The 26929-nt window shown below is 45.1% G+C and overlaps 1 protein-coding gene across 3 annotated transcripts in view; it reads right to left on the bottom strand.

Annotated features, from left to right (window-relative positions):
- IGSF21 (immunoglobin superfamily member 21) overlaps positions 1-26929 on the bottom strand; it is a 124273-nt gene that overhangs the window by 50672 nt on the left and 46672 nt on the right. For 2 of the 3 annotated variants that reach the window (XM_085880050.1, XM_085880051.1), the window contains exons 3-8: positions 21679-22010; positions 20178-20293; positions 17793-17905; positions 17491-17600; positions 13397-13512; positions 11934-12197 (exon numbers count right to left, since the gene is read on the bottom strand). In XM_085880050.1, the coding sequence (XP_085736176.1) occupies positions 11934-12197; positions 13397-13512; positions 17491-17600; positions 17793-17905; positions 20178-20293; positions 21679-22010 (1051 nt within the window). The remainder of the gene's footprint in view (positions 1-11933; positions 12198-13396; positions 13513-17490; positions 17601-17792; positions 17906-20177; positions 20294-21678; positions 22011-26929) is intronic. The other variant, XM_085880052.1, reaches the window with a different exon arrangement.

Genomic DNA, 26929 nt, shown 5'->3' with positions numbered 1-26929 from the left:
ACACACACACACACACACACACACACACACACACACACACACACACACACACACACACACACACACACACACACACACACACACACACACACACACACACACACACACACACACACACACACACACTTCACTTGCTGCTCAAATCTGTTTCATAATGACTAAATTATAACATTGGTATTGGAGATTTAATTGAAAAATCATTTTCAAAAAAATTTATGAATTTCTTTATTATATATTTGTTTATTTGTTTTGACAACCTTCCCGCGACCCCCGAAAACAATCTCGCGACCCCCAGGTTGAGAACCATTGACTTAAAGGACGGTGGTCGCCAATACTTCGATGGCATGGGGTAGGGTTAATTGCCTAATTTCAATATACCTAAATACCCACGCAGTCGAACTACCGGAGAACCACACCCTCTGCTGACTGTCCGATCCGAGTCGCAGGTAACGACTCGGATCCGGCGTAACCGAGCGGAGTTACCAGAACCACGCCAGACCAAATGAACAATTTACCCTCGCTATCTCTCAATACACAGTGTGCCAAGCCAATGAAAGAAACACAGAAACGAGCTGGAGCATTTAACAAAAGGGATATTTATTTATAACAATAATCGGGGAGGGGAGACATAGAGCAGAGTTATCACGAATAAAAGAAATGTAAATAATGTACAACAAAAAGCACTGAACAATTCTACTTCTCAGACGGGGCCCACGGACACACACACACACACACACACACACACACACACACACACACACACACACACACACACACACACACACACACACACACACACACACACACACACACACACACACACACACACACACACACAAACTGGACCCCATGGGACTATCTTCCACTTTTCATCCCATCTCAGTCAAGCAGGGCCAGGGTACCTGTCCCCTTCGTGCGGCCACACTGACTCCGAACCACTGGTGGGACTCGAACCCACGACCAGAAGTCCACGGCTTAGGATCCTATGTGCTCGACTACCAGACTTGCCCTCCAAAGGACCGCAGACCGCACCAACCATGACCACGACCATCTGCAGAACCCTCCGCAGTCACCACGATCATACGGTCTCCCGAAAAACTGGTCCAGACCAAGCCAATCTTCGACCGTCTGCCGCAAATCGCCACGATTCTCCGAACTGCCATCGTCTTCTCTTTCTTGAGGAGGGAATGGCTTCTTCTCCCCACCACTCGCCTCCTGATTGGACGGTGGGTTGTCAGGCAACTCGTGGCGGCCTCCCGATTGGCTGGGGCGCACGTATGGTGCTCGCCTCCGCTCATTGGCTGGAGGAAACGCTCTCTGCCCCTCCTCGGAGCGGAGCTTCGACCCGAGGCGATGAAGGCTCCGCCCACGTCCTCAGCCAAAAACACATGCGTAATGGCGACCAGTCGAGAGCGGGAAGGTGGCGTTGTTGTAGTGGATGTAGTCGTAGTAGCTGTAGTTGTTGTTGGTGGTGAAGAAATCCCAACCATAAAATAATTTCGCAGCGCACGTACGATTAATCACCCATTAACCATAGGACGGGACCCTGCCTAGAAACACATACTTACCGATATAAATGATCTATTGGACCTGGCTGTTGTGTGCAGTAAGCTTCCAAATTCGCAACAATAGCTGAGTTAGGATTCAAACCCAGGCGAGACAGCTCAGAGATGAGTGTTCATACTTATTGGCCATCCTGTCACAGCCCTCGTTTACACTGGATGCCTGCACAAACACCGCAACAACCCAAGATCCAAGAAAGAAAATGCAAAAAGAAAAAAAAAGTTTTTAATTAATGAAATAATTTTTTTTTTGCATTTTTTGTTTGTTTGTTTTTGTTTTGGTGGTGGCAAAACATTACGTGTCCATGTCACAGAAATGGATGGAAGACGATAATGTTTATAATTTTCATCAAGATCAACGAAGTGGTTCTAAAGTTATGAGCGAACAAGGAAAAGATATAAACTGTCAGAGCCCCCGTGGTTTTAGTAATTTTGCTGGATGGAGTTAAAGGGCTAGTCCATACTTACAAGATTCATGTGCATGCGCAGCTGACTTGAGTTGTCATGTGACATGGAAGATTGCTTACGATTGGGCAAGATTGCGTAACAAAATGGCCGCCAGTCTGCCATCTTGCATCTCATCTCGAAGAATAAATGACTTGCTTAAATAAGCCGTCATTCATTCATTGTGTGCCGAGTTTGAACAAGATCGGTAAATGCATGTCTAAGAAATAGTTGACGTGTTCAACATGGGGGGGGGGGGGTTTACAACTAAAATGACCACCAGTCGGACATCTTTGATCGAATCAAGAAACAAAATGATGTGCATATACAAGCCCTCATGTATTGTCTTTCTGCCAGATTTGAACAAATTCAGTCCACACGTATCCGAGATGTGGATGCGGACGGATGAATGGATATACGTACGGACGAGACCCAATTCATAAGCCCCGGTTTTGGACCAAGTCCAATGGGGCGAATAAACAGAAGTGTTATACGAAGAAGAGACCAAAGATGGACATGCCGGTTCGGGAATGTGGTAGTTCAGCAGTTTTAAACCAGATTACCACTTCGGCTTTTTCACAATGCCCTGCCAGAATGAAATGAACATCTCTGATTGTAAACACACTTTATTTGAACAATCTGTGATATGAACACAATTATGTGGATATCAACATGTCGTTTGGTATCATGCGGTGCTTGAACCCACGAAGGCAATGCATCGATGCTTGTGTGTGACAGCCTGATCCAGATTTTGCTGAATGTGGAGGAGATTTTGTTGCATCTCTTGCATATTACTTGGCAGAGGTCAGATTTTCCAACTTCCCATACATGTTTGATGGCATTCCATATCAGGACTCTGTGGTGTCCAGGCAAAAGGTTGTGGCCCATTTGGTCTCTTTTAGGCAGAGGTCGTGGTTCTGGACGTACGGCCTTGCTGATATTCAGGAACCCTCCGTTTACTGCAGGAAGACGATGCCACGCGCTGCAACAAAATCCACTTCACATTTGACTACATCTGGACCAAAATGTTCTTCAGATGATCATTGAGTCGCTGCCTCGTCGGCTTCAAGCACCGCATGATGCCAAAGGATGTGTATTCCATGTAATTGTGTTCACATCACAGATTGTTCAAACAAACTTTCCTTACAATCAGGTGTTCATTTCATTTTCTGACAGGGTACTACGTTATTCTGTAACTTGTTTTAAGGTGCAGTGTCAACTTCGTTGTGAATACATCAATCAGGTGACCACCATGATCCATAAGCTGGCTTCAAGAGTCAAATGATGGTCACGAACGGCTCACCATGTCATGCCAGCACATCGGACTCTGACTCAAACTCATAAAAAGAGACATCACAGCTAGATGTGCAGAAAGTACAAAATCTTGAAGATTAAGTCTGCAGTTTAGTAAATAATCAAAATAATAGTGGACTCCCACTCAAGCTGCACACCTGTGCTATATACAACCAGCACTGCTCGAGAGTCTGTGGCCTTAAAATAGGTTTGATTATGCGAGCCAGCGACAGTGAATGGAACCAGGCAAAACAGAACCAATCAGCAGGAGCAGAGAATCCAGCTGGGACAAGTTGGGCACAAATGAAATGGAGCAAATTGCGAGCGGTTGAACGATCCAAAGAGCCACATATCACAATGTCGCATGGATTGAGTTGGAAGCTGCATCGCCTTCTGTCGGTTGGAGCTGAGAAGCTTTTTGTGGCCCTACCAATCACAAACGCTTTACTCACCATTTCTCTCCACTTCTGGTTCTGCGTCCTGACCTCCCCACATGATGCACAAATGCAATTTTGCATAGTGTGCACACCTGCCGTGTCGTTTCATCTCCCTTACCTGCCCCCTCTATTAATCTGTGTTGCCATTCCAAATCCATTCCTTCCTAGCGATGCTCTTTTATAGTCACTCATAATTTTTCTAGATGTTTTATTAATCTTTCCTCCGTATCAGCTGCTATAGGTCACATGGAATATGTTTCTAGATTGCCATCAATTTCTGGTGGGAAAACATGGAGGTCATTTTTATCTTCGATTTGCCAAATACTCCATCTATCGAGTACATCTGCACCAAATTGTGATCCTTCGCCACCCAATCCCACACCATTCTCCTCCCCCCACCATATGTTGAAGACATGTCCTTCACTCCCCTCGTTATACTCCTATCGGGCTGGCAAGATAGCTTTGAAATAAGCACACTCATTTTGAAGCTGTTTAGCCGGGGTTCGAATCCTGACCCAGCGACAAATTGACATCCCGGTGTTTCACAGGCAGGGTGGTAAGCCGAGTGCTGGCTTAATGGTTACGGTGGCTGGCTTAAGTTCTAAAGGTCTTGAGTCTGTGCCCCAGTCGTTCCATGGAAATAACACCAGGTGGGTTAATTCAGCCTGTAATGCTTCCGAGGCCAGTAAAATGAGGACCAGTTTACTGGTAACAGGGGAACTGCATCAGCAGCACAGTGGAGCTTCCAGGAAAAATTATGCAACCAGCAGACACATGCTGCATACGAAACAACAACAGGCAGGGTGATACATCAGTGTACACCACATGGCCAAAAAGATGCGGACACCCCTTCTAATTCGTTGATTCGGCTATTTCAGCCACACCCATTGCTGACAGGTGTATAGAATCAAGCACACAGCCATGCAATCACCATCGACAAACACTGGCAGGAGAATGGGCCATACTCAAGAGCTCAGAGTCTTTCAACGTGGCACCGTCATAGGATGCCACCTTTCCAACAAGTCAGTTTGTCAAATTTCTGCCCTGCTAGAGCTACCCTGGTCAACTGTAAGTGCTGTTATTGTGAAGTGGAAACGTCTCGTAGCAACAACAGCTCAGCCATGAAGTGGTAGGCCACACAAGCTCACAGAACGGGACCGCCGAGTGCTGAAGTGCGTAGCGTGGAAAAATCGTCTGTCGGTGGTTGCAACACTCACTATCGAGTTCCAAACTTCTTCTGGAAGCAACGTCAGCATAAACAGTTTGTTAAGAGCTTCATGAAATGGGTTTCCATGGCAGAGCAACCGCACACAAGCCTAAGATCACCATATGCAATGCCAAGCGTCGGCTGGAGTTGTGTAAAGCTCACCGCCATTGGACTCGGGAGCAGTGGAAACGTGTTCTCTGGAGTGATGAATCACGCTTCACCATCTGGCAGTCCGACGAACGAATCTGGGTTTGGTGGATGCCAGGTGAACACTACCTTCCCAAATGCATCGTGCCAACTACAAAGTTTGATGGAGGAGGAATAATGGTCTGTGGTTGTTTTTCATGGTTCGGGCTCAGCCCCTTAGTTCCAGTGAAGGGAAATCTTAACGCTGCAGCATACAATGACATTCTAGACGATTCTGTGCTTCCAACTTTGTGGCAACAGTTTGGGGAAGGTCCTTTCTTGTTTCAGCATGACTAGGCCCCCATGCACAAAGCGAGGTCCATTCAGAAATGGTTTGTCAAGATCGATGTGGAAGAACTTGACTGGTCTGCACAGAGCCCTGACCTCAAACCCATCAAACACCTTTGGGATTAATTGCAACGCCAACTGCAAGTCAGACCGAATCGCTCAACATCAGTGCCTGACCTCATTAATCGCTCTTGCAGCTGAAGGGAAGCAAATCCCCACAGCAATGTTCTGACATGCAATGGAAAACCTTCCCAGAAGAGTGGAGGTTGTGAGAGCAGCAAAAGGGGGGACCAACTCCATATTAATCCCCATGATTTTGGAATGAGATGTTGGATGAGCAGGTGTCCACATACTTTTGGCAATGTAGTGTAAGTGTGCCATCCCTCGGATGGATGTTAAACGGGTGTCCCATCTCCCATTACTTGGTGGATGTTAAAGAGATAGCATGTTATACTTCATGAATAGTAGGTGGGCTAACGCCAGCACATTGAATAAATTACAAATTCCTGCTTTAACCTACAGGGGGCCACAGGCACGCTCCCAGCAATAATACAACCAATCACAGCTAGGTTACATATGAATGAATGAATGATACTCAAACTTCTATCTCTCCCTTTCACTCCTCTGAATACTCCCCTACCCTGTATTCTTTTTTCTCTATTAAATCTTTCCTGCCTCTTGTGAGTCGTTCACAAACCCTTTCGTTCCCTCGATGGCCACATTTACACGCTCTTTCGGATGAGTTGTCGCACGGTTCCCACATGCCATCATATCAAAGGTCAATGCTGGTTGGCGATTCAGAAGATGCCAAAGATGGTATGAAACGATTAAGTGGCCAACAGATGATTTAAAAAAAAAATTCACAAACCCACAAAATTCTGTTTCTAAAATTTTGTTACAAACTAAAAAGTTATTGGACCTGTGGAATTGGTACAACGTATCCAAGTGCAATGTGCCGTGAACGTCTTAATCTTGGCCTTTCGTCAGATCTTAATAGGCCGGTGTCTTTTTTGATTAATTTTCTAGAAAGGTCACTGCAATCATGGATTCTGATATAATGGAGTAAAAATGATTTTCCAAGTCTGATAATTTTAGTGCAGCACCAGTGTGACGTCAATGTTTGACGTCATAATGCCTCGTTAAATTTTCTTGTCTTTTGCTATTTAAATCCAAAACATTCGAAGTAACTGAGAAGCACTTATCCATTCCCATGTGGCGGTGTTGCTGACATTGTCTAATTGAGCGGATATATTCGTGAAACGTCATCTTCCATTCTGTAGCACATCACCAAGTGATGTCGTTGCTCCTTAAGGTCCATTGTGCAGAGGATATAATAGTTTTGTTGTTCGACTTTTCAGTCTCTTGTAAACTATAAAGAGCACAACTGAGGTAGCAGTGGCAACTACAACCATGGGACTCACACCTTGTCGTTCTGCACTGTGCTTTTTCCTCTTTCGTATGCAACATCGGCTAAAGCAGTCAGTTATGGCTGATGCAGTGCCCCCTGTAGGTGAGGGCAAGAATTTGTAATTTGTTCAGGGTGCCGGTGAAAGCTCACCTACCCAAATGATGAACATTTCCCTGTAGGTATCAATCAGAGCAGCAAGACACCGACGGGAAACTGTGGATCCACAAAGCAATACGGGGCTTTCAAAGTGACGTAATCTGTCCCAGAATGCTTGGGTGCATGAGCAGAACCACCTGGGCAGCAATGTCGATTGCATGTTCACATATTGTCATATATCAAGTGTGCGAGATAACGATCGTTACCAAAAAGGCTCACAGAGCTTCTGCAAGAAACCAAAAACAATTTTTTTTGGAAAAGTACAGCGAGAAAGGCTTGTGCTTCTGCGCAATGAAAAACTTGGAGATTTTACTAAGTGTGCCCAAAGGATTGAGATCGAGCAGCTTTCCATGCTGAAAAACAAACTCCTGACGATGTGCGTCAGTGAAAGGCCCGAAGGATCAGACGGGCGTGTTCTACCCAAACCCCTCTCTCCCACGCTTCCTATCATCCCCGCCAGTGATTGGACTTTGAACCTTGTGGTAGTGCCTCCAGTTAACATGGCAGCCTTGGTTGATTGTTTAATGGACGATGTCTGCAATTGGAAAGACTTCCCTGAGGGAGACGCTGTATCTGGTTTGGGTGCTTATTATCAGCGGTGCAAAGGTCATATCTGAGGCTTGTAAATTCACAGGGTGAGTTTAACATCAACTTTTAAAATGATGCCATTTACTATCTATCGTGTTGGGGGGAAGGGGGTGTGGGATGTGATAGATGTAAAATATATCGTTTGTTTGGTTCCGGGGCCACAAGAGACAGAATACTTGATTTTTGCATCTACTGCTAAAAGGAGAAGGGCGTGCGTGCGAGTGTGTAGGCGTGCGTGCGTGCGTGCGTGTGTGTGTGTGTGTGTGTGTGTGTGTGTGTGTGTGTGTGTGTGTGTGTGTGTGTGTGTGTGTGTGTGTGTGTGTGTGTGTGTGTGTGTGTGTGTGTGTGTGTATAAATGTCACTGCAAGCTTGTATGAAAGGGAAATGGTAGGAACTCGACACCTCTCTTCCACGGATATCTCTCGTGTTATAATACTTCTGCGAGTCCAACTTGCGTTCAGGAACAGAACAAGAAGGGTTAACCATTTCGAAATTGCAACTCTTTCTTCTAAATGCTTAAAATCACCTTAAAAACACGATTTGAATGACAGATTTCACCCCAGCAATGGCAGGTTAAAAGTGCCCCGATTAACAGAACCGAGGCACTGAAAACAAACAGCACATGCGCGAACCGCCTCGTTCGCATTCAACCGCCATTTGAAAAGTCCCATATTAGGCACAGCTTTAAGAGTTTAAGAGAACACCGATACCTGTCCTCAACTCTGGTAGGTTTGGTGAGAACATCACATGAGTGTTCATCACTGCATTTACTGTCTGTTGAGCTGTCTCATGCCAGAGTACATTTATCTTCCTTCATTCAGTGCCCTCTATGACCAGTACACTGGTACTCATTTTGCCGACCTCAGAAGGATGACAGGCTGAGTCAACCCCACCTGGTGTTAATTCAACAGCTGACAGAGGCTCAAACTCAAAACCCTCAGATCTTAAACCAACCACCCTAACAGCTAAGCCAACAGCAGGCTTATTTCTCAAATAGATACATATATCTGTATGTTTACCATTTTAATAGAGATTGAGATTCGATCCATTGTTTCCATTTGGAACTCAGAAGCCCCAAAGCCTCACTGATACTGTGGGCTGTCATTTCCTCATGTAGTTTGTATCACACAGCTGGATGCTGTCCAGTGCTAGCCGACCATGTCTACATCCCTTAAAAGCTACATAACCCCCACAATTTGCTCAGGATTTCAGTGCTAATGCATCACCACCACTATTGTGGGACTTGCTGTGCAGCATGCACAGCAAGGAGCCCGTTACATCATGAATAAAGTGGGTCCATTGTTGTAGTGCTCAGAATAGAAGCACCTGGATTCGGTGCTTTACATTGCACTGGATTTAAAATTGCGTATGCATCTGATATCCAGCCAGGTGAAAGCACTTTATGGGTCGATTAATTAATTTATCTCGACTTAACAGGAGATTGAAAATTCTTTCATGTAGTAGTAGTAGTAGTAGTGGTAGTAGTACTACGACTACTACTACTACCATTATAATGGGCCAAATTAATTCCACGTTCTTGCAGAGTCGACCGCATGAGTCTTCGCTTTTCACATCCCACCTCTATCCTGAGAATCGTCTTTCTGCTCTCTCACCTCTCTCATGTCCCTATCGACCACCTCGTGCCATCTCAATTTTGGTCTGCCCCTTCTCTACCTGCCAACTGCTTCTACATCAAAGGCCTGTCTGAGCACATTGTCCTCCCTCCTGAGCACATGCCACAACCAACACAGATGTGCTTCTGTGCCTTTTCATGAATGTCCCTTACACCTGCCCGTCTTCCTTTCTCTCGGAAAAATCCTCAACAGCCTTCTCAGCATCCGCATCTCCATCGTCTGCAGCAATTTGTTCTTACTTTCTGAAGACCCAAGCCTCCGTTCCGTACAGGAAACACGGTCTTATACCATTGTGTACATTTTCGTCCGCGGACTAACCTGAATCTTTTGATAATAGACCACCGAAGAAACAATCCTCCATTTACTCCACCCTGCGTGCAAGCGGACGCACACACGCACGCACCATTGAAGAACCCAGATACTTGAATTTTCCCACCTGCTTTTTCATCTTACCTGCCCTATCCCTAATATCCACATCATCTCTTCCCTCTTTCTTGCTCACCATGAGCTGGCTTACACACGCTTATCCTCACTTTCCAGATTTTACTGCCAGGCAAACATTGCATCCTGAAGTCCTTCCCCAGAGTGTGACACCACCACCAAATCATGTGCAAACATTTCTGAAAGTACTTCCTTCTTCACTCAACACATCCATCACCACCCCAAACACAAAAGCACCAACTGTTGACCCCTGAAGTCAACATACATTTATCTCAAACGCCTCTGAGCAACAATTCCTAGTTTTGACTGATATCTTAGCAGCCTCATACATCACCGCAACTATCCTCACGAGTCATTCAAGCGCCTCATTCGTCTTCAGACACCAATACACCATTTCCTAACAAACCCTATCATATGCTTTCTCCAGATCCACAAACCTACTGTTCCCTTCCAAAATTTATCCTCTCTCTCCTTAAAACTCCTCATTAGGAATCTCCCGTCGACTGCTCTTTATCACTCTAACGTCTCCAATATCGCTTCAATCCCGATCCTTATTCATATAAATTAAAATATTTTCATCCTCTTCCGAACCAAATTTGTCATACCACCCTTTTCTCATGCATGATTTGCATCGCAGCTCTATGAGCCTTAAATCCTGGATAACAAATAAATTAAAATAAAATAAAAAAGATGATAAAATAATGAAAAATTTGGAGGCAGGAAAGTAGAAATCAGCTCATTGGCAAAAGTCTGGTGTGGTTGATTAATAATTGCTTCTTAATTCAATAATTCCTGGTGTTGGCTTAATGGTTAGGGTGGTCGGCTTGGGATCCTAGAATTCTGAGTTCAAATCCCGCTCAGCTGTTGAATAAATACCAGGTGGGGTTAACTCAGCCTGTCATCCTTCAGAGGTCGGCAAAATGAGTGCCAGCATGCTGGTATACTGTGTCGGAGTGGCGACTCATCCAGGATTATGTACAATAGCCAAGGAGACTGCTTAAGCAGCACCAACGCTCTGCACAGAGTGTGGTCCCAATGAATGGATGGAATTCAATAGCAGCTATGGCCATAGTGCCATGCCACCTGAACTGCACTCTGCTGCCTGTCCTCACTCATGTCATCTCATTCCTCGTCGTCATCTTATTTTGTATTTTTATACATTGTGCTGACTCGGTGTGCCAAATATTTTTCTCTAATTAAGGAGACGACAAAGATAAGGCGACAAAGTCATGCATTCCTTCGGGCCCTCAATTTTGAATATGCCTGGTGGATCAAAATGACTTATTTATTTCATTATTGTAATCCTCTTCTTTACCCAAGATATGTTAAAAGAGGTGGTGTGTCTTAAAATCACTCCTGTGTTGTTTTCCTGAAAGCTAATTTGTAATTTGCCCGTTTTGTGCTCTTTTTCTTCAATTCATTCACGAATACCTGTTTGCCTTGAGTGTGCTTGCATGTTACTCCACACACGCAAAGCAAAAAGCGGGGTTAGCAATCGGTTCACTTGTATCTGTCTGTCCTTGGGTCCACAAATGCCAGTTTATGATCAAAGAACAATCTAATTTCAATTGAATGTTACATTTTGAACACAAATCAGAACATGAATCGGATAACGAACCTGTAGTTTGTCTATGAACAGCTTGGTCTCTGAATTTGTCCCGATCACACATGCGCAGAGAAGATTGTGACAAATTTATTCTGTGTCTGTCTGTGTCTGTCTGTCTCTCTCAGTAAAAAAAACTGAAAAATCATATAAAACAGGAAACTTCCTGTCTTTCAGGATGTTATAAAGGACACAAACAACAGGCACGAAGGATTAATGCAACATGTTTGATTAGGTGACGTAAAAGACGCTGCAGAAACGGCGGCAAACTTCCGAAAAAAAAGTTTTTGTTATGACCTTTAAAATATTATTTATTTTATTTAAATTTAATTAGACACTTGAACATAGTAGAACACGTCACCTTTTTGCCACTTCCAAACCCCTTCCGTTGAGTCGTACTTAGACGTGTTAAATAAGGTGGTGTATAAAGACATCAAAGGCGCTAAACTTGAAGGAGTTTTTTTTTTTTTAACAAGATCTTTAAAATCAATATTTTATTTAAATTGAATTATACACTTAAACATTGTGCAGGGTAACATGTTCTCTGAACTCTAGTTTGATCATTTTGTTGTGCTTTTTATAAGTCTTTTTTGTCTACATAGTCCACATCATTTTAACTCTTCCACCTATTCTTCATCCCCAGGTTTAATATGCTCACACACAATCATGAAAAGACAGTGAATTACCCTCAGCTGCTCTTTCTCCGCCACCTTACTCTTTTGCCATGACACTTGCGTGGGTGTGTGCCGTCTCCCCTCCGCATCCTGCAACGCAGCCAAAGCCAGATCTCCATCTGGCTTGGTGTCATCTGGTACAGGATCAGGTGGCAGCACGGGATGATGGCGGGGTTGGGTGTTGGGAAGCTGCCTCAGAGCAGCGGGTGCAAGCGAGACAGGTGACTCCTGGCTACTCTCCGATTGCAGTAGATTGCCATCGCGTCTGAAATACACCTAGCAAGGAAAATGCAGAGTGTGAAAAAGAATGTGTGGAGTTATGGAGTCCCAGCAGTGCAGTGCAACAACAAATGATGTTTCAACAAAAATGACATCTCCTATTTTAAAATATTACTTAGAAGGGCCGTCTGCTCGTTGTGTACACAAATGTAATGGAACTTTTGGCCCCTACCCTTTGTATGTCTTATAAACTTCCCTTATTCCCTTCCTCCTTATTCCTATCAGTGTTACATCCAAACCTTCTCTACCTTCCTCCTCAACTCCCCTACCCTCACTTTTTCCACTATCGCTTTCCCTTTTATTTACTTATTTTCTCATGTAACATTCAATTGAAATTAGATCGTCCTTTGATCATATTATTCTGAATAATAAAACTGAGAAATAATTATCCCACTTTCACCCCCCCTCCCCATTTGTCCATTGCATTTGTAATATGTACTACATGACATTTTATCATGTCATGCAAATGTAAATTAGGAATGCATGCACTTTTCACCTCATGCAGCACACCTGGAAACAATGAATTTTCTTGGTTGCACCTGTCTCCTACTTGAACAACCCCTAGAGGTCCATTGCCTGGATAGAGTGGTAATTCCTCCTGGATTTTATTCACCTTCTCTGAACACACAAGGTTTTGCAATGCCGCCACGTGACATAGTGTTACATAACAATAATCTTCACTTTAAAACGAACAGACTAGCTCAGCAGTGGGCGAGCCATCACCAGCACCCTGAACAAATTCCAAAATTCCTGTGTTAACCTACAGAGGGCTTCACATCAGCGGCACAGCCACAGCCTCAGCAACGATGCCACTACCAAGCCTCGTGCTGCATAGGAACGGTGAAGGTATATTGCGCAAATCCGAGAACTTAAGCCAATATGGCTTAACAACTTTAAGCCAATTTTCGGGACAATCCATGCACACTCAAGATCGTCGTATGCCAGCAGCAATGTACCTTCTCACACCACGATCCGTTTCAGGTGCAATTTCTTGAAATGAAGGAATTGTGCAGCATGGTCCCAATGTAAATACGTCATGTCACAAAACGACGCTGCACTATCATCACGCAACATCATAAAAATGGTAATATCTGAATTCTTTAATTACATCTCAAAACATTTCACTGCTGAGGATGTGTCGGTCCCCTGAACCACAGAAAGCAATTGCATAACATGCACACATTATATCACCGTACTGTGGGTGCTGGCTTCCCGCCAGGTACGATGCAGACGAGTGTCAGGTTATGTGACGTGAGGCCATTGGAGGGTGTAGGTACATCTGCTGCCAGGAGCGAGATGGAGGATGGTGGAACTACGAGGTGGTGGCGATAAGAACAGGGTGATGGGATAGAAAGAGGGAATGAACCTGTCTGTACCAATCCATTTTTACATGATTCAGGGTATGGATGTTACTGCTCCAGATCGGTTGGGGTCACCAAGTCAAATTTATCTCTAATGTACAAGAATGATCAGCCCTTTTTGTTCAAGGCATGAACACAGAGTGAGGAAGAAGCCAATTTTCCTACTTTCCTTATTCGAATACATCCTTCGTTCGTTTAAATACATATCAGACGTACATCATTGCTCTTTTGAAAAAGAGCAGGCCATTGTGCGATGTTACTCTGGTCAAATTACATTTGCAAACCACTCAGGGTTACCTTGCCCATATATTGATACAGGATGACATTTTATAGATAGGTCAGGATTCAAACCCAGGCGAGACAGCTTAGAGGGGAGTGTGCATACCTTCGTCAGGCCATCCTGCCAGCCTACTTTAGACAATGAAACAATACTACCAATCAGATCATGCATTACACCTAATATGGTGTATAACTGCCTTAGCAGCCCCATATGCAAATATATGAATGGTGGTGAGCCTCCAACAGGACATGGGCTCAGTGTCAAGACACCCAACGATATTTCAACAGCTTATGTAACTTTATTAACAAAGAACGAAAAGTTTAAAAAAACGAACGCAAATGATAATTTACTCAAAACACAGTAGCCGATGATAAAACAGCACTTTCTTACTTACGTAAAGTAATACAGTGCAATGATTGTTAAAGACAGAGAATGAATGTGCAGGTGTAACACGTGGTGGAGTAAAACTGCATTGTCATGTATTCATGGTTTCAGCATCCCTCCCTATTATTAAGGGACATTTCCACTGCAATGAACCGACTCAGGAGGGATGAGAGTACTGGATATCTCCAATCAAGATCCAGAACAGGCCGCTCGCTTCATATCACCTGGCTCGTGACCGAAGGAAACCAGTCAGTCGACTCATTCTCTCCGGAGTGGAGGAAACAGTCTGCAAGTGGGTATATGTAGTGCTTGGGTGTTTGTATGACAGTTCAAACAGGGATTTATAATTGGTGTGAGAAGATCAAACGGAATACAATTTTGTGTGAACATGCCACGGGACGTGTTACATTTACCTGAGCTGTGGCACGCGACTGTCGAGATTAAAGCACCTCACCACCCTCAACGACAACTTTACATTTACCCACAAAGTCAACTGAGCAGACAACAAAAATAATACAGTAATCAGCCCATCTGTCCGTCTAGCGAGACACGGGGCTTGCAACTGTGTGTGCGTGCGTGTGTCTGTCCAGGCCATAACCTTCTTTAAAATTTGAGCTTCGTCATAAAATTTTCATCGAACCCTTATTATGAGAATATGGAAAGATTTATTAATAATTGGGTCAAAATGTCAAAGGGCAAAGTCAAAGTAAGTACAAATAGGCCTTAATATCCCGTCCGCCATGCGGGTTTGTTGTTGCTTCCGTGTTTCTTTATTTTGTCCGCTTGCATTTTGAGATGCTTTCTACTTTACCAATTGAGGTTTCGTCATCAAATTTTCAACAAAATCTTTATTATGAGAATATTGAGAATGCTAATTGATAGATTTGAGATTTTTTTGGTGTATATATATATATATATATATATATATATATATATATATATATATATATATATATATATACATATATATACATATACATATATATACATATATATATATATATATATATATATATATATATATATATATATATATATATATATATATATACATATACATATATATATATATATATATATATATATATATATATATATATATATATATATATATATATATATATATATATATATATATATATATATACATATATATATTGTTGTGGTTGAGGAAATTCGCAAACCACCATTCAGGTCCCGTAGGTGAGGTATCTCTGTAAGTATATGTGTAGTTAGCCCAAACCCGTTGTTTAGAGGGAATAAATGTCATTCATTCGGGCTGCGACCCTTCATGATAGCCGTTTTTCTGTTCTATCTTTATATTGAACCAACCACGTCTCAACCGCCATCACACAACAACCACCAACCGCAACGCCGCTTCACAACAACAACAACGCCAACAGCCACGACCTTTACCGTCACAACTCGCTCTCGCAACCATCGCATCACTGCCATTCCAAGCGTCACCGTGGCCAGGGACCGCCACTTTAGACCCTCCACCGCCTTCACCTCTCCTTCTGCCGCCATTCCCGCACCGCTTGTGGGCACCGATCTTGGACTTGTACGGGGCGCGCGCCGAGCAGCGGGTGCAAAGGGCGGCCTTTCCAGGGAGGTCGGATCAGGAATGATTCACGCCCACTTCTGTTCCGTCCTATCAGCGAGCGCGGGGCGATTTGGCCCCGCCTCCAGGCGCGTCGGAGTAGAATCGATATATGCAGATTCGAGGATCAGGAATGATTCACGCCCACTTTTCCTCCGTCCAATGGGGGAGTGTGGCTCCGCCGCCGAGCCGATCCTGATCCAAAAATCTGCATATGGTTTCTCCTGCTGACTATAAAGCGCCGAGCGCGGAGTGAATTGGGTCGAGCCCGTTTCGGGCTCGAGTTGGAGAGTTGTGGCGGCGGCGAATTCAGTCAGAGAGGAGAGTTTCTGTTTTCGGGCTCGAGTGGAGGTTTTTCTGTTTCGGGCTCCGGCAAGTCGTGGCGGCGGCGAAGTGTGGCAGCAGCAGTCAAGAGTCGGTCTGTCGGGGTTCGGAGTCTGTCCGGGAGCTGCAGAGAGGAGAAGCCGGGAACGCGGTCGAGGGCGCAGTGGAGTCGCTCGTCGCGGGACCCAAGCAAGCCAGCTATCCTCTTTCCCCAGAGCATCAACAATCCCCCCTGTTTCCCCCTCCGCGCTGAGATAGTGCGAAAAGGGGGGCCCCGTTCCCACCCCATTCCAAGCAGTGCCAACGAAACCCGTGGAGGAGTGCGGAGTCGGGGCACCGCTGCCATTTTGCGGCTCATCACCAGACGGGTAGGCTAGACGCGGTCTCGGCCCCAGGCCCGTCTGCCCCCTTGTCGTGAGGGTGGCCCCTTTTTCTTTTGCTTTGGAGTACATGTGTTGTCGGCGCCGTCTGTGAAGTAAAACTGTGTAAGTGTTGCCGTGTGCTCGCGTAGTCGGTAGTAGATCTGCATTGTGTTTCTTTTGTTGCAATTGCTTTTGGTGCATAATTGTTGTGTTTCTTTTGTTACATTTGCTTTTGGTGCATAATTGTTGTAATTGTATATGTGTGCTTTCCGTTTGCCGCGGAATAAATGTGAATTATGTTGAACTGTTTTTCCCGTTTCGCTTCGTCTTTTCTTCAATTGAATCTCCATCTTACTTCACGTAAAGGGTTGGTAGTGGGCTAAAATACGCCCGACAATTAATCGGAACCGTCGAGGTTGACGATAACACCGCTTGGTTATCCCGATAGTACGGAACGGGTCGCTTAAAGTGGCCCGTGTCCGAAGTCGACCTGCGGTGAGGTGCGATCGCCCGGTCTACCCTCCGTGTGGGTACTTAGGTAGGTCAAATTTGGCGAACAACCCTATCCCACGCGGGGGGCCGATTGGCACGATCGTGGTGAGGCCGAAAGGCCCACCCGTGACTAGTTCCCGGCGTTAGTCCGAGAGGGTCACGACGGAATTGTCCGTCCGGTGGGCGACGTGCCGCGATTCGAGTTACGTGGCCGCTCGCACGCCGGCGGGCGCGAATCCGCAACAATATTTTAGCTGTTGGTTTCATCAAGTTTCGTTCGAGTACAAAGTGGACGTGGACCTGCTTTGCATTTTGAGATGTTTTCTCATGAATACAATGCTTTTGAGCCAAATTCAATCGAAACAACCCAGTCCTGAGTATTTCGGTTAACAAACCAGTTCAACATCACTGAACCATTTCCAAGCCAACACAACAAAGAAAAGTTTGAGCTGCTGTTAAGATTTATACTGAGGTCCTCGTTACATACCCATGACATTGAGAAAAAGGTGTCCTGTAGCCTCCAGCATCTGGCTGTGATCCTGAGCTACGACTTCACATTGATAGGAACCGTGATCATGAGGCCTCACCTCAGCCAGCCTGTGGGACACTTCGATATAAAATATTCCGCACAATAAATAAATAAATAAACAAACACCGACGTTATTCTTTTAAACGAGATGAGCACTTCAGCAATTAAAGCAATGTCCCATCAACTGTCTTCTACTTCTATATAAACCGCATTTCCTGCTGTACTCCACACCTGTCTCTGTAATGCTCCCATTGCTGCACCTGAGGCTCGTGTGGTGTGTGGTAGCGGTGCGCCGCATCTCCTCCGAGTGGTTATGTGGCCGGATGGATCCGTAGGTGAACAGAGATTGACGCTGTGCTCCACCGGCCTGAAGCTGTTCGAGATGAGGGAATGAAGAAAAGTAGGGAAGGATACAATGGAAGGAAAGGATGCATTTCATGAGCGATAATCGATACACAAGTGCAACTCATTTATTGCCCTTGCCTTCCCCCTTGGACTTTTCTTAATACCTCACTGCCCTTCACTCCGAAACAAGGTGCACATAATACAGGTGTACGTGCTTATTCCATTCGGTTTCATCCTGAGCCGCAAACAAGTAAATCGCTCATGACGGGTTATCCCACATCCAAGGCCAGCATCTGCGAGTACATTCCAGCAATCTTTCACCGTCAGTATGGCTTTGGTGCAAATGGCAGTTCTCAACATTGAAGTCGATACTAATCCTTGTCCAATGGGACTTGAACGGTATTCCAAACGGGAACCCAAACTTTTCTCGTCATGTTGATCGAACAGCCTGGTATATTTCTCAGTGGCTCAACTGTGAACGTCACATTCATATTGTCATGCTTATAGTTGGAGCCTACAACACATGGCGTGCTTCGTCTTCTCATTTAGCACCGTTTGCTGAGGGTGCAGCTCTCCTGCAGATTCAGTGCCCCATGCAGGTTAGAGCAGGAGTTTGGAATTTGTTCAGGTTGAGGGGCGATTGCTCGAACACTCTTCGTGGAGGACTCCGTAGTATCTCTAACATCCGCATTGATTAAACCCCCCACTGCATGTGAAACACCAGGACGACGGTTTATAAGTCGGTCAGGATTCAAACCTAGGCAAGAGAGTTTCGAAGCGAGTGTGGGTACTTTGAATGCCTCGGCGATCCTGCCTGTGCGTGTTTTGTGTAATAATGCAAGACAACCGAGCCCGTTCACCTATACAGCACAAACACGGTGCATTTCGGGTCTTGAGGTTGAATGCATCGTTTTGATTACACCTTCCCAATCCTCTTTGCCTCTCTCCCCATCCATGCATTTTTCATACAGCCAATAAATAACGTACAAAACTCGGACCAATTACACCGTGTTGTTGCCCAAGAGGACAGACCAAAGCCAAAAGCCCATGGTCTGTGCTCGTCATTTCAAATGTTTCTTTGCCCGGATTACTCGGATAGAATTCCCATTTCTTAGCGGCTGCATTAACATATCTTGAAAGTGAACAAATTCAATCGATTCCTTGTACTTTCGAGTTTCCAAAGAGAAGATCCCATGCCCATTCCTCATCACGTCATTTGACATCGCAATTTGCAAGTCGTTCATTACGTGTGCGTGCATGGCTTCTGAGCTGGGAAAAGAAAACAATGCATTTTATAGATATGTGGTGCGACAGGGTCACTAAGGTGCACAGCTGGCTACTGGATATAGAACGGGCATGCAAGACATGCAGTGACATCATTAGTGATAAAGAGCGATGGTTGCCAGCACCTATTACGTTGCTAGGTCGGAGTGCTGTAATGCTCTTGAAAATATCTCCCTTGAGATACACAATGATACACAGGGAACCTTTGGCGAAGGGTGTGGACATTCGGCTCATCATGCCTTGCACAACAACAACACCAGACACCATCACGAATCCGCATACAAGCTCCCGACAAGTCCTGCCAATATCTCCAAACCCATATTCCTCCATCTCCAATGCATCCAGTTCCTATCCAATTCCCATTTAAGCTTATCGACCCCTTCTACAGACACAACCTTTCTGGGGAGACCATTCCATGCATTAACCACTCTCTGACTGAAAGAGCCCTTCCTTAAAAGTGTCCGAACTCTCATCTTCTTTAACCTCCAGCTATGGCCCCTGGTCCAAACACCGTCCATTCTGCTGAAAAACTCCAATTAACCGATGTTGTCCACATTCTTCATCGTCTTAAACATCTCTATCAGATCCCCTCACAATCACCTCCTTTCCAACCTATAAAGTCCTGTCTCCTCCAAACATTCCCCATAGCTTAGTCTAGCTCTGAGCTCAGACAATGAAGAGAGCCCCTTCCTCCTCGAAGACGATGTCCTTCCTAAGTTGTGGTGACCAAAACTGTACACAATATTCTAGATGTGACCTCACTAAATTCCCATACAATGTTTAAACCACTTCTTTTGATTAATAAATGATTCCCCTCCGAATACAGCCTAAAATCCTGTTTGCTTTACCTATCGCTGCCTGGCACTGTGCTGCCTGCTTACCTCCCGTATCTATTACCACCTCCAGATCCTTCCCGTGTGTGACACGCTCTAAGACCGATTTCTTGATGTTAAGCATGCAATGTGTAGTGAGAGAAAGAAGGAAATTAGAGGAAGAGTTATTTTTTGAAATCTCACCTTGTACCAGGTAACCTGACAGAGCAGTCCATCCGTATGCATCCTGCAGGTGAGGGTCACCGGGTCACCAGCTGTCACAGTAATCACCCGCTGCTCCACAACCACAGTGAGATAACCTGATGAAAAAATAAATAAATAATGAAGACAGGTCAGTTATTTGTTTCATCAAATCACGACCTCTCCATCATGATGAGTATCCCTGACGTTAAGGCATCATCTTCTCTTCATGTAACGTGGGCTGTGACGATTGCTCTTACTCGGGCCAAACAACCTCCATGATGGTTTCAGTGAGCAATCGTAATGTCTCTATTTCCATGTACCTGTCTTTGCCCGTCTCTTGACAACAACATGAATACCTTCGCTACAAAACATGTTGACAATGCGTCCTCGTACTCGTGTATCCAATATAGCACAAACCTGCATGCTCCTATAAAAAAAACCAGGTAGCTGCAGGTGTAAAATGTTCCTGCACCTTTTTTAAAGGCTACCTTGAAGATAAACAAGGATCAGAGTTTATGGAATGTTCTATGCAAGCCATGTGACACGGCGACGGTTCACAGCTATACCTGTTCCTCAAAACAGTTTGTGCTCCAGGCAAGAATACATCGCAGCTCAGATCACCTGTAAGGCTCTTGTATAGCCAAAGTTCTTTTTCAACTATCTCCCCACATGGAGCTGCTTGTGTGCTCAATGTCACCGTAAAAGGTTGTTTCCTGCCAAACCCTTTATACAGGAAGAAAGAATCTCAGGCTTGTGAAAGTGCCTGCACATGGAGAGAAGCGACTGGCACGACGCCACCAATGTTGTCATGACCTTCAAAGATAAATGCTGAATGAACATTTGCCTCAACCTCTGAGATGATATATCAAAGACATAACACTGATAAAAAGCTTGGGCACTTAGTATTATAAAATATATATTATGCGTGAGCAGGTAACCTCCGTGGAGGTGATGCATCATGGACGGACATCATGTCATCCTAGAAGCACTGAAGAACATTGAGTTTTAATGATGGTGGGAAAATGAAAGTTTAGTGTCAAATGGAATCAAAGCAATGGACCAAGATGACACGACTGGAGTTGCAGCAAAGAGGACGATGGGACTGACAGGTTTGAGTGGGGTGGAAGGGGGTGGCTCCCAGCTTTCCACCCCACAATCGTGAGCCAGGAGAGTCACTTTGAGTCAAGGATATGGCTCCGCATTGGAGGGAAACGTACAGCATGCTCATCGAGTGCAGTCAATCTGTGCGGTGTAAATGGGCTATTACTGAGAAGGATCGTCCTGCATGCTGGGTGATGGACATGGAGGGTGTACAAGCTGTGCAGACACATTGTGACGTACTTTACACTCACCATCCCATTCTGATTCTTAACCAATGGATTCTTGTGCCCCAATTATAGCAACTCCAATACCATAATGGATTATACAAATTAGCATGAACAAGTATTGTATTTAACAAATAAATAAATAACAATGTCTTGTTTGCCTGTGACCCTCTCACCAGCACGAGATCTCGCGGGTCCTGGCAGTAGCAGCAGGAGAAGCACGAACGAGGTGAACGCGGTCACAACCCTCCCTCTGGTCATTTCTGCTGGTCTTCCTTGCCCATCCGCATGGAAAGTGTTGTTGGACAAAAAGAACGAAAAAGATAGTAATAAAAAAGCGAGGTAGAAGCGGGGACAGAAAAGGTGAAAATGCAGATGGACAGCGACGAAGACACGCAGGATAGACAGACGGGTTCGGAGCGACAAGGGCACAGAGAAAATCTGCTGGAGGGAGCGCTGCGATGAGAGTCCGCGGTCCGAGAGGAGCTCTGCTGCCAGGGTCTTCTGCCTGTGAATGGAGGAGGTGGAGGAGTCAAGGGAGGAGGAGGAGGAGGAATGTGGAGAAGACGAGATTGGATGCAGCGAAACAGGGGGAGAAAGAGGACCGAAAGTGAGAGGGGAGGTGGAAGGGGTTCGAGATGGGAAACGGTTTTATAGCTCGAGGGGCGAAGGATGGCGAAGTGGGAAGGGATTATAAAGGAGGAGGAACAGGGGGAACTGGAGATTCGAGGGATGGAACGATGCCGCCAGTTTGGTTTTGGAATTCAGGGGTGGGGTGGGAATGTTGTAAGGAGGGAGCTGGGGCTTAGGGGTGGCAGACAAGGGGTGAAAGCGTGAAGAGGAGAGGCAAAGAGCAGGACTGTGTCGGGTGTATAGTTGTGGGGGAGGGGGTAATGCAGACATAATAGAGATTATAGGGATGACAGATGCTCGCATGACCAGAAAGCAAATGACTGGAGAAATTCCTAGCGAAGGTCCACCGATGGTATACCAAACTCCCAAGGGTATACCAAAATCATGGGACAATCGATTTACCAATTGTGTGTCTTTACGTCTCTTTGCTCCCATGTACTGTAAGGGGGGTAAAAAAAACCTGTCTCCCCTAACTAACGAACAACTAAGTAAATAACTACCATAAATCAATGTCTTCCCGCATCAAAATCCACCAATTTTGAGCCTGCCATTCCAATCACTCACCCGCAAACAACCAAATCCGCTCCCTGATGGCCAAGAAGAACCAACACACACAAATCATGTCTTCCTCCATCAAGATCCCTCAAACTAAGTCTCCTCCAACTGGGGGCTACAGGGAGGGATCATGGCACCGAGAGTTTGATTTTGGAACCCAGGAGTGGCGGCGGTGGGAACCTTCCCCAACCACCACCTCCCCATCAGACATACTCAAACAAATGTTTTTTTTCTACCAACACAATGAAACCTCCATCTACCCCCATTACAGTCACCCCAAACCACTGATACCATCATCAAGGCACCCTCATCGAACCGGTAAATTACACCCAAACTACTATTCCCCTACCAACCTTGAACCATCAAATCCATCCAAACTGTGGTGTGCTGCGGTGGACGGAGGTTAAGTTTTCATCTTTGTCTGTCTGTATGTGAGGAGGGTATCTCAAAAGGTTGTGGACGGATTTGGATAAAACTTGGTGGACAAGTTGGGTGTTTGACAAGGACAAATTGATTAGATCATGATGAAAATACAAATCCAGATCCGGGTATGGGAAATTTTTTTTAATACTAAAAGCGATTCTTCACCATTGAGAGATCGGGCCAAAAATGATATAAATCACGATATTTCAAAAAGTTGTGGACGAGTTATGACAAAACGAGGTAAATGAGTTGAGTAGGTGACGAGAACAAGCCGATTCGATTTTGATTCAGGTCCAACACATCAGTGGGATATAACAGGTAAACTATTCAACCTGGTGGAGGTATGTGCTCTACCGAGGAACGTTCTACTTTGTTTTGGATGCAGAGTCAAGGTTCGTGGAAGAGCGAGAACGCTGAACGGATCAGAACGTAACAGGACAAAAGGAACAGTAGAGAGAGGGAGAGGAAGGGGATGGGGGGGGGTAGGGGAGGACAAGATGGATACAGAGGTAAACTCTCAGAAGGGAATAAGTGGAAATTTGGAAAGAAGTAGGAGGGGGTAGAAAAGATGATGGTTTTGGATTGAGGATGATATGAGATGGTGGTGAACAGATGTCTTGAATACTTGGAAGGACAGAACGAGATTGAAGAGGATGTGGAAGTCAATCCCATAAGTGGGGGGAAAAATTTGGAACGAATGAGTGGAGGTTAGCAGTGATCCTGGATTTCGGTAGATGCACCAGAATGGGGTTAATGGTGGCCGTGTGTGCCCTGTAGAGACCAGAGGGCGCAACGCACGGAAAGAGCAGTCAGCAGAGGATGCGAGACCAGTAAGGAGAGGCAGCAGAAGACTCTTGCCATTTGTTTGTGTGATGCCTGGTCTCTCTCATTCATTAAGCTGCAGACAAAGAAAGGAGTTGCAATGCAGGCAGGGCTTGTGTTCCCAGAGATGCTTTGTTCCTAAAACCCCAATCCACCCCTTCCATCGCATCCACACATCAACCACCAAAGCTGAGGTCATGGCGCATTCGACCTGTGATCACAAAGGTGTCTGGTTCTGTCTCATCAAACCACCGATCTCACCATATGTATGACTGTGCCTTTTCAGATCATAAGTTCCATAGGTACAAATTTTTATTTATTTTAAAGGTTCCAATTCCATTTATTTTCCCAGATTCCCAACACTTGCCCACCCCCACCACCCACAACCCTCTCCCCACACTTTTATACGAGGACATTATTATTCGACCTTTTTGCATCACAAGGTACATTTTGTGGAAATTTATACACGAGTTAAAAACCATCAAACCATTTGTGCAAACATCTCTTTAAATTACACATCACGTATATGTGATTTCAAAATTCCTTTTGTCCATTTATTACCCGTCGGGCCCACGGAGGAACCATGCTCCGGTTTACGCAGACAGGTGAACAAGCGGTTAAGGGTGAGGTTTAGAATTCGTCCCACTAACCAACACCGCGAGCGCTACAATGCTCCGAATCATTTGCATAACAACCATGGGTTTATGGAGGGTTCACGGACATCTTGGCAGATTGTCGGATAAACAAGTCGAGACCGAATGTCCGATAAAGAACTCGATGTCTGATGCAACAGTCTCGCTCGATGTTAAGGACAATCGAAAAGTCAATAAACCGATTCGGGCTATTTAAATGGGCACGGTGATGTTATGGACGATGGTCATAGTCATTCCTATTAGTGTGGCGCAAGGGCTGGCAGGATGGCTGAGGGCCAAAAGTATGCGCATTCGCCTCTAAGCTGTCTAGCCTGAGTTTGAATCCCCACCCAGATAGAAACTGCCATCCTGGTGTTTCACTGGTAAGGAAATTCATCAATGTGTGTACCGTCCCTTGGATGGATGTTAAACTGGGAGTCCTGGCTACCGGCATGAGTCGGTGGGCGTTAAAGACCCCACGGTTTCCTTTGCGAACAGTAGGCGAGCTATCGCTGGCACCATTAAGAAATTCAAAATTCCTGCCCTGAACTATTCCTGGGAGAGGGATGGCGAGCCACCCAAAAAAGTATAACCCTTGCGTAGAAACTGCTTCGACAGCACGGATGCTCAAACATGGTACGGCGTATCATAATCATAATCATAATCATAAATGTGATTTAAATCATTATTTTTCAAAAAAAACCCCAAAACGTTCCACTCATTGCTTCTGTTTGGAAATGTGTGCTCTTGCAGGTGAGCAAATTACAAAACATTTCTTACAAATGGAGGGAGGTTGCCTCTTGCCGAAGGCAGTTCTGTTTATTTATTCATCGTGTACGGCAGCTGTGTGAGCAGAAGGTAGGAATCTGGATGTGCTCTCTCCTCATTCTGGCCATTTCCAGCAGAGTCACTTGATGGTGGTGATACCTAAATTTGCAGACCACCTTCGGGTGCACACAAACGTGGAGAGTACCTTATAGTACCCATCCTGTCTTTACATGATCATTCCCAACATCCTTCTTTTCTCCACTCGTTCTCTTTTCTTTATCCTCACCTATTCTTACACCTTCCCTTGTTTTTCTTAATTTACCCCCACCATAGCTAACCCTCTTGGGTTGTCGTCAGATTAACGGATTATTACCCCGCGTGTGTAGTGCAAAGCGGGATGAAGCAACTGGTTCACTCTGTCTATTTATCAGTGGATTTATATGATCAAAATACAGAATTCAATTGAAATGAAGTAATTCCTCGAACACTGGAGAACATGAATCGGAAGACGAATTTGCAGATTAGCAATAATTTCGTTCGGAATTTCGCAAGTTGTACGGGGTCTCGTGATGATCGTGCATGCGCACCGTACGTTACAGCAATTGCTTCAGTCTGTCTGTCTGTCTGTCTGTCTGGAAGTCAAACAACATTATAAATCATCCCAAACAGGAAACGTATTGTTTTTTTAATGACGTCATAAAGGACACAAACAACAGGCACAAATAACTAATGTAACGTGTTAGATAGGGTGTTGTAAAAGACGGTGCATCATTGGTAGTAAACTTAAAAAAAAAAAAGTGTTTATTTTCTACAACACTTAAAAACTATTTAATTTCAACATATTGTTGTGGTTACCAAATTCGCAAACCACCATTCAGGTCCCTTAGGTGAGGTATCTCGGTAAGTACATGTGTAGTTAGGCCCAAACCCGTTGTCTAGTGGGAATACATGTCATTAATACGTGCTGCGACTCTTTAGGATAGCCGTTTTTCTTTTACTATCTTTATTTTGGACCAATCGCCACCATCACAACCACAACAACAACCACCAACCACAACGCCGCTTCACCACAACCGCCATGACCTTTACCGTCACAACTCGCCACCATCGCATCACCGTCATCTCGCGCCACTCATGGGCACCGATGCTGGACTCGTGTAGGGCGCACGTTGAACAGCGTGTACAAAATCACGGATTTTGTGCTTCAAAAACGGATCAAAAACGACACACGCCCACTTTTTGCCGTCCAATCGGTGAGCGAGGGGCGAATTGGCCCCGCCCCCAGGGCGATCGATATATGCAAATTTGTGGATCAAAAAGCCTTCACGCCCACTTTTTCTCGGGCCAATGGGGAGCGAGGTGAAAGGTCAAAGGGAGGGGGTCAAAGGCGAAGTTACGGGGGATAAAAGGACGGTGTTCGTCAGTCAGAACGAGAAGGAAGAAGGAGTCGCAAACAAGAACGAGAAGGAGTCGGAACGAAGGAGAACGAGAAGGAGAAGGAGAAGGAGAACGAGAACGAGAAGGAGTCGGAGAAGAGAGAGAAGAGTGTGGAAGTCTGGAGCCCGAAGCCTGCAGTGGCTGGAGAAGCTGAAGA

This window comes from Eptatretus burgeri, chromosome 4 (genome assembly GCF_056783735.1).
Source record: "Eptatretus burgeri isolate ZD-2024b chromosome 4, Ebu_testis_v1, whole genome shotgun sequence".
NCBI lineage: Eukaryota > Metazoa > Chordata > Myxini > Myxiniformes > Myxinidae > Eptatretus > Eptatretus burgeri.
The sequence above is the reverse complement of the archived record's forward strand: the minus strand, read 5'-3'. Positions and strand labels throughout refer to the sequence as shown.